The 12,087-nt window shown below is 47.6% G+C and overlaps 1 protein-coding gene across 1 annotated transcript in view; it reads left to right on the top strand.

The window, feature by feature from the left end:
* Positions 1–12,087, top strand: part of ttn.1 (titin, tandem duplicate 1) — a 176,111-nt gene that overhangs the window by 154,716 nt on the left and 9,308 nt on the right. Inside the window, 21 exon segments of the mRNA XM_079277074.1 lie at positions 110–403; positions 545–829; positions 936–1,235; positions 1,344–3,410; positions 3,585–3,887; positions 3,975–4,280; positions 4,519–4,809; positions 4,914–5,213; positions 5,402–5,707; positions 5,828–6,130; positions 6,388–6,669; positions 6,796–7,389; positions 7,692–7,979; positions 8,115–8,414; positions 8,514–8,816; positions 8,986–9,288; positions 9,387–9,971; positions 10,057–10,359; positions 10,559–10,858; positions 10,999–11,574; positions 11,665–11,970. Of these exon segments, the coding sequence (XP_079133200.1) occupies positions 110–403; positions 545–829; positions 936–1,235; positions 1,344–3,410; positions 3,585–3,887; positions 3,975–4,280; positions 4,519–4,809; positions 4,914–5,213; positions 5,402–5,707; positions 5,828–6,130; positions 6,388–6,669; positions 6,796–7,389; positions 7,692–7,979; positions 8,115–8,414; positions 8,514–8,816; positions 8,986–9,288; positions 9,387–9,971; positions 10,057–10,359; positions 10,559–10,858; positions 10,999–11,574; positions 11,665–11,970 (8,895 nt within the window).

Genomic DNA, 12,087 nt, shown 5'->3' with positions numbered 1-12,087 from the left:
ACATGCAGAATAATAGCAAGTTCAGCTAAATAATTTCTGTTCATAAATTGGACGAGAATGACAGCACTTTAACAAAAATAAATTCAAAGATTCATCTGATGTCTTCCAGATCCTCCGGGTCAGCCCGACTACACTGACGTGACAAGTGACTCAGTGACACTGAAATGGGATGCACCCAAACGTGATGGTGGTAGCAAGATTACCAGCTACAGCCTTGAGAAACGCCAAGGACATGGACGCTGGTTCAAGGCCAACTTGTCTGATGTACATGACTGCCTGTACACCGTCACTGGGTTGGCAACAAATGAACGCTACGAGTTCAGAGTGACTGCCAGAAATTCAATCGGTGTCGTCAGTCCTCCCTCCAACTCCTCTGGCTTGATTGTGGTCAGAAGTGAGAACGGTGAGTAAAAAGAACTTGGAGGATGACTGTAATATTAGCAGCTTGAATGTGTTCTTCATCTTTTCTTTGTCATTCAACGTTGAGTTGTCAAGTTTTAAGATAAGTACTGTACTAATTCCATTCCTTTATCCTTTAAACTAGCTACTCCTAACATTGAGTTTGGCCCAGAGTACTTTGAGGGTTTGACGGTGAAGGCAGGAGATAAAATCAGGCTGAAGGTGACCATCACCGGACGCCCTGTTCCCAAGGTCGTCTGGTTCAGAGATGGTGTGGAGGTTACCAAAAGGATGATGGACATCATCAATGTAGCTGGATCCAGCACCCTGTTTGTCAGGGACGCTGATCGTACACACCGTGGCCACTACACTGTGGAGGCTACTAACGGATCTGGAAGCCGGAAGGAGAATATCCTTGTTCAAGTCCAAGGTACGCAGTTTTGACATTTGTACTCTTTATAATACATTGCAGTTGTACACCGCTTCATTTACTTATTCATGTTCTAACTTCAATCTCACACTCCCATGTGATACAGACACACCTGGGGAGCCGGTGGGACCCATGACTTTCAGCAACATCTCGGAGGGTAAATGCACTCTGACTTGGAACCCACCGGAGAACGACGGCTGCTCGGAGATTACGCATTACATCATTGAGAGGCGTGAGACTGCCAAGATTTCTTGGTCTTTGGTGTCTGACGAATGTACAGAGTGCAATTTCAATGTAACCAAGCTCATCAAGACCAATGAGTACCAGTTCAGGGCCTCTGCTGTTAACACGTTTGGAGTTGGCAGACCTTTGGAGTCCAGCCCGGTCATTGCACAGATGCAATACAGTAAGTGGAAAGTTGGAAAAGCTGTTCTTGTTTTTAAATTTAATATTACATTTTTAGTTTTCTATATTTTTCAAATATTGAACTAATCTATCAAAAATGTTCCCTCAGCTACTCCTGATGCTCCAGGCACTCCTGACGCTACTGAAACGACAGGAGAGAGCATCACACTGTCGTGGACTCCTCCGACATCTGATGGAGGAAACCCCATTCAGCATTACCTCCTGGAGAAACGGGAAAAGAAGACTGTCCGATTCTACAAGGTGACTACCAAGAAGCCCATCGTCGAATGTGCTCACAAGGTGCTCCACCTGACAGAGGATATGGAATACGAGTTCCGTGTCATGGCCGTGAACGATGCTGGTGCTGGAGCTCCTAGCAGCATCTCTATACCTATCAAAGCTTCAGAGTCAAAGGATATTCCTTGTGCTCCATCTGTGGTCTGTATGTCCGACTCCACCAACACCTCTATCAGCCTGGAATGGTCCAGGCCAGCTGAGGACGGAGGCATGGAGATCATGGGCTACATTATTGAAATGGTGAAGGGAGAAGAGACCGAATGGAAGAGAGTAAATGAGGAGCTGGTGGCAGAAACAAATTACATGGTGACTGGTCTACAGACAGGAGCTGAGTACAAGTTACGTGTTGCAGCTGTAAACTATGTGGGTAGAGGCGATGACAAGGAGATTCCAGAGCCTGCTCAGGCTGTAGACAGGCTAACACCACCACAGGTGGATATTGACGCCACCTTTAAGCAGACACACATTGTCAAGCCTGGAGGCTCAGTGTGCTTGGGCATCCACTTCAGAGGAAAGCCAATTCCCAATGCCACATGGGTGAAGGAAGAAGGCGAGCTGGGCGTCATGTCAGAGGTCACAACTACAGATGGATACAGTTCTTTAAGCATTGAAAACTCTTCAAGAAATGATACAGGCAAATACACTGTTAACCTGGAGAACGCGAGTGGCAGCAAGGCCATTACATTCACTGTAAAGGTTTTGGACACTCCTGGACCTCCACAAGCTGTTGCCTTGAAGGAGGTGTCCAGAGGCTCGGTCACACTTATCTGGGAGCCTCCTCTCAATGACGGTGGAGCACGAATCCATCACTATATTGTTGAGAGGCGCGAGGCTAGCCGTCGCACATGGCAGCAGTCTGGTGGCAAATGCAAGCAACATATCCTGAAGATCCAGGACCTGCTGGAGGGAGTGCCATACTTCTTCAGGGTCTCAGCCGAGAACCAGAACGGTGTGGGTGAGGCGTTTGAGCTCACTGAGCCTGTCATTGCCACCGCAGAGCCAGCATCACCAAAGAGAATGGACATCCTGGATACCACAGACAGCTCTGTTGTCCTGGGCTGGCTGAAACCAGAGCATGATGGTGGCAGCCGCATCCAGTGTTACATCATTGAGGCTAAGCCAAAGGGTGCAGACAAATGGGTAGTGGTTGGCAACACCAATAATCTCACCTATGTGGTTGAAAAGCTCAACAAGGGTGATGAGTATGACTTCCGTGTGAAGGCCAAAAATGAATCGGGTTCCAGCACACCCAGAGAAACTCTGGCTCCTGCGCTGGTCAAAGAGCCTCATATTGAACCTGCTGCTGACCTCAGTGAGATTACCAACCAGCTCATCACATGTAATTCTGGCAGAACCTTCATCATTGATGTTCCCATTACTGGTAGACCTGCTCCTAAGGTCACCTGGAAGCTGGAAGAGATGAGGCTAAAGAACTCAGACAGAGTCTCCATCCAAACATCTAAGGACAGAACCAGCATCTCAGTCAAGGAGGCGATGAGAGGAGATGGTGGTAAATACTACCTGACTCTGGAGAACGTGGCTGGAACCAGGATGTTCACTGTTGAAGTTATTGTCACAGGTAGACCCAGTCCTCCAACCGGACCCATCGAAATCGCATGCATCACCTCTGAGTCCTGTGTCATAAACTGGCAAGCACCAGAGGATGATGGTGGCACTGGAATCACCAACTACATCGTGGAGAAGCGAGAGTCTGGCTCCACCGCCTGGCAGCTGATCAACTCCAGCGTTAGGCGCACATCTCTTGATGTCAGTCACTTGACCAAGTACATGCAGTACACATTCAGGGTCTCCGCTGAGAATAGATTTGGTGTCAGCAAGCACACTGAGTCTGAGACTATTGTTGCAGAGCATCCTTTCAGTAAGTACTACTCCCCAAACAAACCTATTCACAAATGTAACTTTTCATTTTAAGAACAGATTTACTTTTTAAGCATTTCTTAGACTGTTAATATCTGTGAAAAGTATTCCTGCTGAATCAGGCTGGCCTTAAGATGACTGTGACATAATGACAAAATCTCATTTTTTATCACAGCGCCTCCTGGCCCTCCAACAAGGCCTTCAGTCTTCAATGTCACTGCTAACACAATGACCATAAAATGGGAGGAGCCCTACCATGATGGCGGAAGCAAGGTGACAGGCTACTGGATCGAGAAGAAGGAGAGGAACAATATCCTGTGGGTGAGGGAGAACAAGATCCCTTGCTTTGACTGCTACTGCAAGATGGAAGGCCTAGTTGAAGGCCTAGAGTACCAGTTCAGGGTTTATGCCATGAACAGTGCTGGACTAAGCAAAGCCAGCGAGGCCTCCAAGGGAGCAGTTGCTCAAAACCCAGTTGGTAAGTTTTGACAGTTTAGGATCTAGCTATCCAGTGACTTTTTAGGTAATACTCCATAAATCCAACATGTCTGATCTGTTTTTTTAGATTCACCAAGTAAGCCAGAAGTCACAAATGTTACAAGAAGTACTGTGTCCCTCAAATGGTCGGCTCCACTCAACAATGGTGGTAGTCCGATTGTGGGCTACATCATTGAGCGTAAGCCGTACACTTTGACGGGTGAAGGCCGCTGGCTCAAGTGTAACTACACCAATGTGGTGGACACTTTCTACACCGTTACCGCCCTGGGAGAAGGAGAGCCCTATGAGTTCAGAGTCATCGCCAAGAATTCCAACCAGGTCTTCAGCATCCCCTCGCAGTCCACTGGCTCTGTGCAGTGCAAGACCGACTTCGGTAAGATCTGCATCTGGGATTGTGATACAATACCGTCAATACATCACAATGAAGAGTATTTAATAAAACAATAACATGAAGATGAAACAGTCTAATGTGCCCTGCTAAGTTAGCGTGAGCAACACCTGAAGGCTTAAAGATGTAGAATGAATTCATTGTGCATTTATTACAGTCCCAGAAAGGGAGTTCTAGCTTTTCAAAAATTGCTTCATGATCATGTTCCTTTTCCACCCAGCAGAGCCTCCAAAGGCCCAGCTGGACAGCAAACTCCTGACTGAAACCGTCAGGGTCAGAGCTGGTTCAGACCTGGTTCTGGACGCTGCTGTGGGAGGCAGGCCGGACCCCAAGGCTTCCTGGTCAAAGGGCAGCAGGGATCTGGAGCTGTGTGAAAAGTACCACCTGCAGTACACCTCCACCAAGGCCATGGCCATCATTAAGTTCTGTGACAGAGATGACACTGGAAAGTACATCCTCACGGTCAGGAACGTAAGCGGAACCAAGACTGCTGAGGTTAACGTCAAAGTGCTTGGTAAGAGAGAGAGCTTTGTTTTTCAGCATTGCAGATTACACTTATTAGTTTGTCATAGTTATCTTAAGAGTATTACAATGAGCACACCTTTTTGTTTTTTCCAGACACCCCTGGAGTATGTGAAGGCTGCATTGAGGTCAGCAAGATCACACAGGAGTCGTGCACACTGAGCTGGAAGCCTCCTCTCGAGGATGGCGGTGACGAGATCTCCCACTTTATCGTGGAGAGGCGAGACACCAACCGACTCAACTGGGTCATCATGCATGCCGAGTGCAAAGAGCTCACTTGCAACATCACAGGACTGTTCAAGAACACAGAGTACCTGTTCAGAGTCCGGGGAGTCAACAAATACGGAGCTGGCGTCCACCTGCAGTCCGAGGCCATGGTAGCCAGAAACACTTTCAGTAAGTGATTATTGTTGATAATATTCCAAATAAACTGCTCTTTTATCTTTAAACAACCATCCCACTAAGATGAAAGCAAGACAAAACCCTGAGAGAAAACCTACTCGCAAACTATTCGACTTAAAGATAAAACAACAAATGAAATTCTCATAACTTCTAACACTTCAAACACCTTTCCTGCCCTCCAGCTGTGCCAACTCCTCCTGGCACTGCAGAGATCCTGGTGTCAGGAGAGGACTTTGCCACCATCGAGTGGCTGAAGCCAGAGAGCGATGGCGGCAGCCCGCTGATCCACTACCTGGTGGAGAGGCGCGAGAGAAAGAGTGCCCGCTGGGTGAAGGTGAACAGAGACGGAGCTTTCCTGGACACCATGCTGAAGGTGTCCGGTTTGACTGAAGGCAACATCTACCAGTTCAGAGTGACGGCCATCAATAAGGCCGGAGAGAGCGAACCCAGCGAGGTTTCTCTGTACGTCGTCTGCAGAGTGCCAACATGTAAGTCCAGTTTGTCTTTTGGAACATGACTAATGGGTAACAATGTCTATAAACACATCAGTAGATCCTTTTAGATGTCACAGATCTATTGATCCTCATTCCTGTATGCTGTCCTCTCAGGCACCCCTGCTCCTCCTTCCATCCCTCGTATCACCGACACTCACGCCGACAGCATCAGCCTGGCCTGGTCCCGGCCCGTGGATGACGGAGGATCTGATGTGATGGGCTACATCCTGGAGATGCAGGAAGCCGGAGCAGAGGAATGGAAGAAGGCCCATGAGAAGACTTTACGTGCTGCAGAGTACGTGGTGACCGGACTTTCAGCAGGCAAGAAGTACTGCTTCAGAGTGGCCGGTATCAACATCAACGGCACAGGAGACTTCAGTGAGCAGTGTGCTGAGACTGAGCCAGTAGAGAGAATTGGTAAGGAATCTGGAAAAGCAAATATCTGATACCTTTATAGAGATCTTTCTCTATGATGAGATATGAAATATATGTCCCTTTATACTAGCTACCTATTTTAATCAAAAATCACATACACATACAAAATCCACATGCACACCAGGTTTAAATTTGGTTTTAGTCTTGACTTTTCTTCTTCCAATAAAGTAAATATTATTGTCTTTCATGGTGTGTTAACATTTATATTGCCATATATTAATTATTCCCTTTTCACACAGAAACTCCTGACTTTGAGCTCCACGATGACCTGAAGAAGACCATCTGTCTGCGCGCTGGTGGATCCCTCCGCCTGTTCATAAACGTTACTGGTCGTCCCGCTCCCGCCATCACTTGGAGCAAACCTGGTGTTGAACTCCACAACAGAGGCTTCATTGATGTCACCACCACATCTACCACGCTCATCATCGATAGGGTCCACCGCTACGACGCTGGCAAGTACACGCTGGTAGCCGAGAATTCTGCCGGGAAACAGGAAGTCAACATTCTGGTCAAGGTCTATGGTAAGTTAATGAAGATGTCACCGAACAGAATTGTCATGTTACATAGGGCATAGTTTTTTTTAAATGTGACTGATACAGTAGCTCATAGAAATGTGATATATTGACAAAGTATTGTTTTATTGTTAGATACTCCTGGACCAACTGGAGCAATTAAGATCAAGGAGCTGACCAAGGAGTCTGCAACCATTTCTTGGGAAGCCCCAACTGTCGATGGCAGTGCTCCTGTCAACAACTACATCATTGAGAGGCGTGAGGCCTCCATGAGAGCCTACAAGACTGTCACCTCCAAGTGCAGTAAGACCTCTTACAAGATCGACGGCCTCATGGAGGGCATGCTGTACTACTTCCGGGTCCTCCCTGAGAACATCTATGGCATCGGTGAGCCCTGTGAGACTCCCGACGTCATCCTGGTTTGCGAGGTGCCTCTGCAGCCACACAAGCTGGAGATGATCGACGTCACCAAGAGCACCGTCACCCTGGGCTGGGAGAAGCCCGAGCACGATGGTGGCAGCAGACTGACGGGCTACGTCATCGAAGCCTGCAAGTTTGGCACTGACAAGTGGATGAAGGTGGCCACGCTGAAGACCACTGACTTTGAGCACACCATCGAGAAGCTGAACGAGAGCGAGCAGTACTTCTTTAGGATCAGAGCGATCAACAGCAGAGGAGCCAGCGAGCCCAAAGAGCTTGTTACTGCCATCACTGTACAGGAACAGAGAGGTAACAGCAGTCAAAAACATGTTTTTACAAATGTTTAAAGCAGAAACATTGACTAAAAACACTGCACCCTGCTATCATTTAGCTCTTTAACCAAAAGGGTTTAAAATAGGAAAAGTTAGAAATACATGCTTATCAAGGAAACCGTGAGGTTGCTACTTTGGGCTCCAGAAATCTGTACATGTTGAAGATGTTCTGTCCAGCAGCAACATTCGGCAAAACATCACAGCTCAGTTCGCAATCTATTTACCAACCAATGTGGGATGTAAACTACAGTTTTTCCATCTCTCTTTTTCCTTTTCCAGTAATGCCTGTGGTGGACTTCTCCAGTATTCCTCAGAAAGTTGTCAATGTTCTGGCCGGCAAGACTCTGGAGTTGGACCTGCCCCTCATTGGCAGGCCTCCTCCCATCTGCTCCTGGTACTTCAGAGATAACAAGATGAAAGTCACAGATCGTGTCACGATCAAGAGCACTGGCAAGTTCTCCAAACTGACTATGTCTCAGACCACTATCGATGACACTGGTGACTACTCCCTAGAGGTGAAGAATGCCGTCGGTGTTATCATCGAGGTCATCAAGGTCATCATCCTCTGTAAGGAACCATCCCTCTGTTATTTAGTTTCAATAAGTATTACTGATGCTCATCAAGAGCATGTTACAATAAAGTCATTGTGTCAGGCCATCACGTTGACTGTAACAATTAATCCTGTAAATCCCCTTTTACCAGCTAAACCTGATGAACCAAAGGGACCCTTCAGGATTGATGAGATTGATGCTACCACCGTCAGCTGCAGCTGGGATCCTCCAGCCAGAGATGGCGGAGCTCCCATCAGTGGCTACGCAGTGGAGCAACGTGATGCTCACAGACCCGGCTGGGTGCCCGTCTGCGATTCTGTTAGCCGACCAACTTTCAAGTTTGAGAACCTAATTGAGAGAGATGAGTATGTCTTCCGTGCAGCTGCCATTAATCGCTACGGCACTGGAGAATTCCTTCAATCTGAGATCATCACCTGCAGGAGCTTGAAGAGTAAGACTTGCTTTGTTTAAGGTTACAGAAATAGTTAATGATTATACAGACTGAGCTATGTTAACAGAGGTATGGTAACATGTTTCTCCTCCTCCACAGATGTGCCTGGACCTCCTGGCCGTCCAACCATCTTTGATGTTTCTCGTGATGGCATGACTGTGGCCTGGAACCCGCCAGAAGAAGACGGCGGCCTTGATGTTTCTGGATACGTCATCGAGCGCAAAGAAGTCAGGTCTGACAGATGGGGGCGAGCCAACAAGAATCCCATCACCATGACCAGATACAGGTCAACAGAGCTTATTGAGGGCCTGGAGTATGAACACAGAATCACTGCCCTCAATGCCAGAGGATTTAGCAAACCAAGTCTGGTATCCAAACCAGCAGTGGCAACAGATCCCATTGGTAAGACAACAGTTTCAAAGAAAGTCTTGTGATATTTAGATTTTTAGATAAAACTGAATTCATAACTACAGTGGCGTGGTACCAGAAGTCTTAAAAGAGAAAGCACAGACTCAGAGTATATTTTGTAGCATCAGCTAAACATACTGACATGCTTCTCTTCCCCGCTCAGATCCACCTGGCAGTCCTCAGAACCCAAGGATCACCGATACCACCAAATCGTCCGTGTCGCTGGCTTGGAGTCCTCCCGATGATGAGGGAGATGCGAGGGTGGACGGTTACCTGATTGAGATGCAGAAGGTGGGCACCATGCCTTGGATCAAGTGCAACACCACACCATCTTTAATCTGCGAGTACACACTGACCAAAATGCCACAAGGAGAGGAGTTCAAATTCCGTGTGATGGCCTGCAATGCTGGTGGCTTCGGAGAACCTGCTGAAGTCCCTGGAACTGTGGCTGTGACCGAGATGCTTGGTGAGTACACAGGTTACATTAACTACCTGCTGTCACTTGTAGTTGTTTAAAACTAATGTAGAATTAAACACATTTTTATAACCGTCATTGTCCTCCAGAATCTCCTGACTATGAACTTGAGCTGAAATACAAAGACGTGTACGTCGTACGCCATGGAGGTGTGGTTAGACTCTCTTTGCCCATTAAGGGTAAACCTCACCCAACCTGCAAGTGGTCCAAGGATAGTGGTGCAGTCTCCACCAAGGCCATGATTGCCTCCACGGAGGATGCCAGTGAGCTTGTGATCAAGGGAGCCGAGAGGAGTGATTCTGGAGTGTACAACCTCCTGCTGGAGAATAGGGTTGGCAGGAAGAAGGTCCAAATCAAGGTGAAGGTCATCGGCCGCCCAAGTGCTCCGGAGGGACCAATGGTCTTTGAGGAGATTCAGGCCAACTCTGTCAAGGTGTCCTGGAAGACGGCCACGGATGACGGTGGCTCAGAGATCCTGGGTTACATCGTAGAAAGACGAGAGGTAGCCAGAAATGCCTGGTACACAGTGGACTCTAGAGTGACTGACACTCATCTGGCTGTCAAGGGCCTGAAGGAGGGAACAGAGTACCACTTCAAGGTCACAGCTGAAAACTCCTTCGGTGTCAGCGCCTCTCTGAAGTCAGAGCAGCCACTGGTACCCAAGACTCCTCTCTGTAAGTATTCCTCTTTTCAGTCTTAAGTGAGCAGTATGAGACCATTTAGTAATGATTGAAAAAAACACTGCATTTTTCAAACCAGGTCGCCCTGAGCCTTCAAGCACCACACCAGAGATCATGGACGTCACCAAGAGCTCCGTGGCATTGGCCTGGTCCAGACCAAAGGACGATGGTGGTTCTACCATCACTGGCTACTTTGTTGAGTACAAGGTAGTGTCCGCTGAAACGTGGTCCCGACACCAGACCAAGATCACCTCTACCATGTTTACTCTGCCTGGACTCACTCCTGACGCAGATTACCAGTTCCGCATTGTTGCCGTCAACAACATCGGCGAGAGTGAGGCTGGTCCTGTGTCTGACCCAGTCACATGCAAGGATCCTTTCGGTGAGTCTCCACTTACTGATAATTAACAGCATTACTATAGTTGCTGGAATTTGTGTCAATCAATCAGTTAATCAAGACAACTTCCAATAGTTGACTGGAACATATACTCTTTCACAGTAAAGTTTGTCAAACAACATCAGAATAAAAAGGCAAAGTGGTTGTTGTTGGTGTCAGCAATTTGTTGTTTCTTTCCTTCCAGACAAACCAAGTCAACCAGGCGAGATCGACACAGTGAACGTAACAAAGAACTTCATCACCATCCGGTGGCAAGCTCCAGAGTGCGATGGTGGAAAGGAGGTCTTGGGCTACTGGGTGGAGTACAGGAAGTCCATTGAGAGCACCTGGAATAAGTCCAACAAGCAGAGACTGAAGGAAAAGGAGTTCACCATGCCTGGACTGGCTGAGGCAACAGAGTATGAGTTCAGAGTGTTTGCTGAGAATGAGACAGGAATGAGTCGACCTCGTAGAACTGCCACATGCATCAAGACCAAACTGAGTGGTGAGTACACTGTAGTATATTGTGTGAACATTATTTGTAAGCATTTACCCAAATTGCTCTTCTAAAGAGACCTTTACTATGAGACATTACTAAATGTAACAAACTTTTCCAAAATATTCATCCTCATTTTGTATGTATAGTTGAAACTAAACCAGGCCTGAGAAAGGAAATGGATGAAGTGACTGCCAAGCTTGGCCAGCCTGGTATCATGAAGTGCCAGATTATTGGCAGACCTGTCCCTGACATCAAGTGGTACCATGCCGGCAAGGAGATTATTGAGTCTCGCAAGTATGAGATGAGCTCTGATGGCCGCAACCATTCGCTGTCTATTATGACGGATCAGACGGAGGACGAGGGAGAGTACACCTGCAAGGCCATCAACGACGCCGGAGAAGCCGAGACCACAGGCGTTCTGGTGTTGGAGGCTGCTGCATCCTTCCACCCTGATTACCCGCTGAAGGAAACCTATTACGCCGGCCTGGGATCCACTCTGCGTATTCATGCCGTCTACATCGGCCGTCCTGAGCCAAAAATCATGTGGCTGCATGGGGCAAAGACCCTGGAGAACTCAGAGGACATCAGCATTGAAACCACTGAGCACTACACGCACCTGGTGATCAAGAATGTGCAGCGCAGAATTCATGGAGGCAAATACAGGATCAGACTGCACAACCACTTTGGCAGGGCCGACACCGCATTCAATGTCGAGATTTACGGTATGTTAATGTGTATTTATTGAAGTGAGGGCACTGGATTCATAAAAGTGATAGTATTAGATTTATAATTGATATCAATACTGTTTCTAGACAAACCTGAGATGCCTCAGGGTCCCATTGTGCTGGAAGCTCTCCTGAAGAACTCCGTCATAATCAGCTGGAAGACTCCCCAGGGCGACGGAGGCTGCATGATTACCAACTACATTGTGGAGAAACGTGAGGACAAGGAGAGCACCGAGTGGGAACTGGTGTCGTCATCCATTAATGGCATATCCTGCCGTGTGCCCAACCTCATTGACAGCGCCGGATACTTCATCCGCGTGTACGCCCAGAATCGCTATGGTAACAGTGAGCCACTGGAACTCACATCCCCCATCCTTATCAAGAGCCAGCTGGGTAAGTTTTAATCCAATATCCAATAAATGTTTCACAATACTTCATGACTTCAAATGCAAGAGAACTTTAATACACTGCATCAATCTACATGTTAAGAGATACCTATGTACAGTATAC

This window comes from Melanostigma gelatinosum, assembly GCF_949748355.1.
Source record: "Melanostigma gelatinosum genome assembly, chromosome: 10".
In the NCBI taxonomy this organism is placed as follows: Eukaryota; Metazoa; Chordata; class Actinopteri; order Perciformes; family Zoarcidae; genus Melanostigma; species Melanostigma gelatinosum.
Note: the sequence above shows the minus strand (reverse complement) of the source record. Positions and strands in the feature narration are given on the sequence as shown.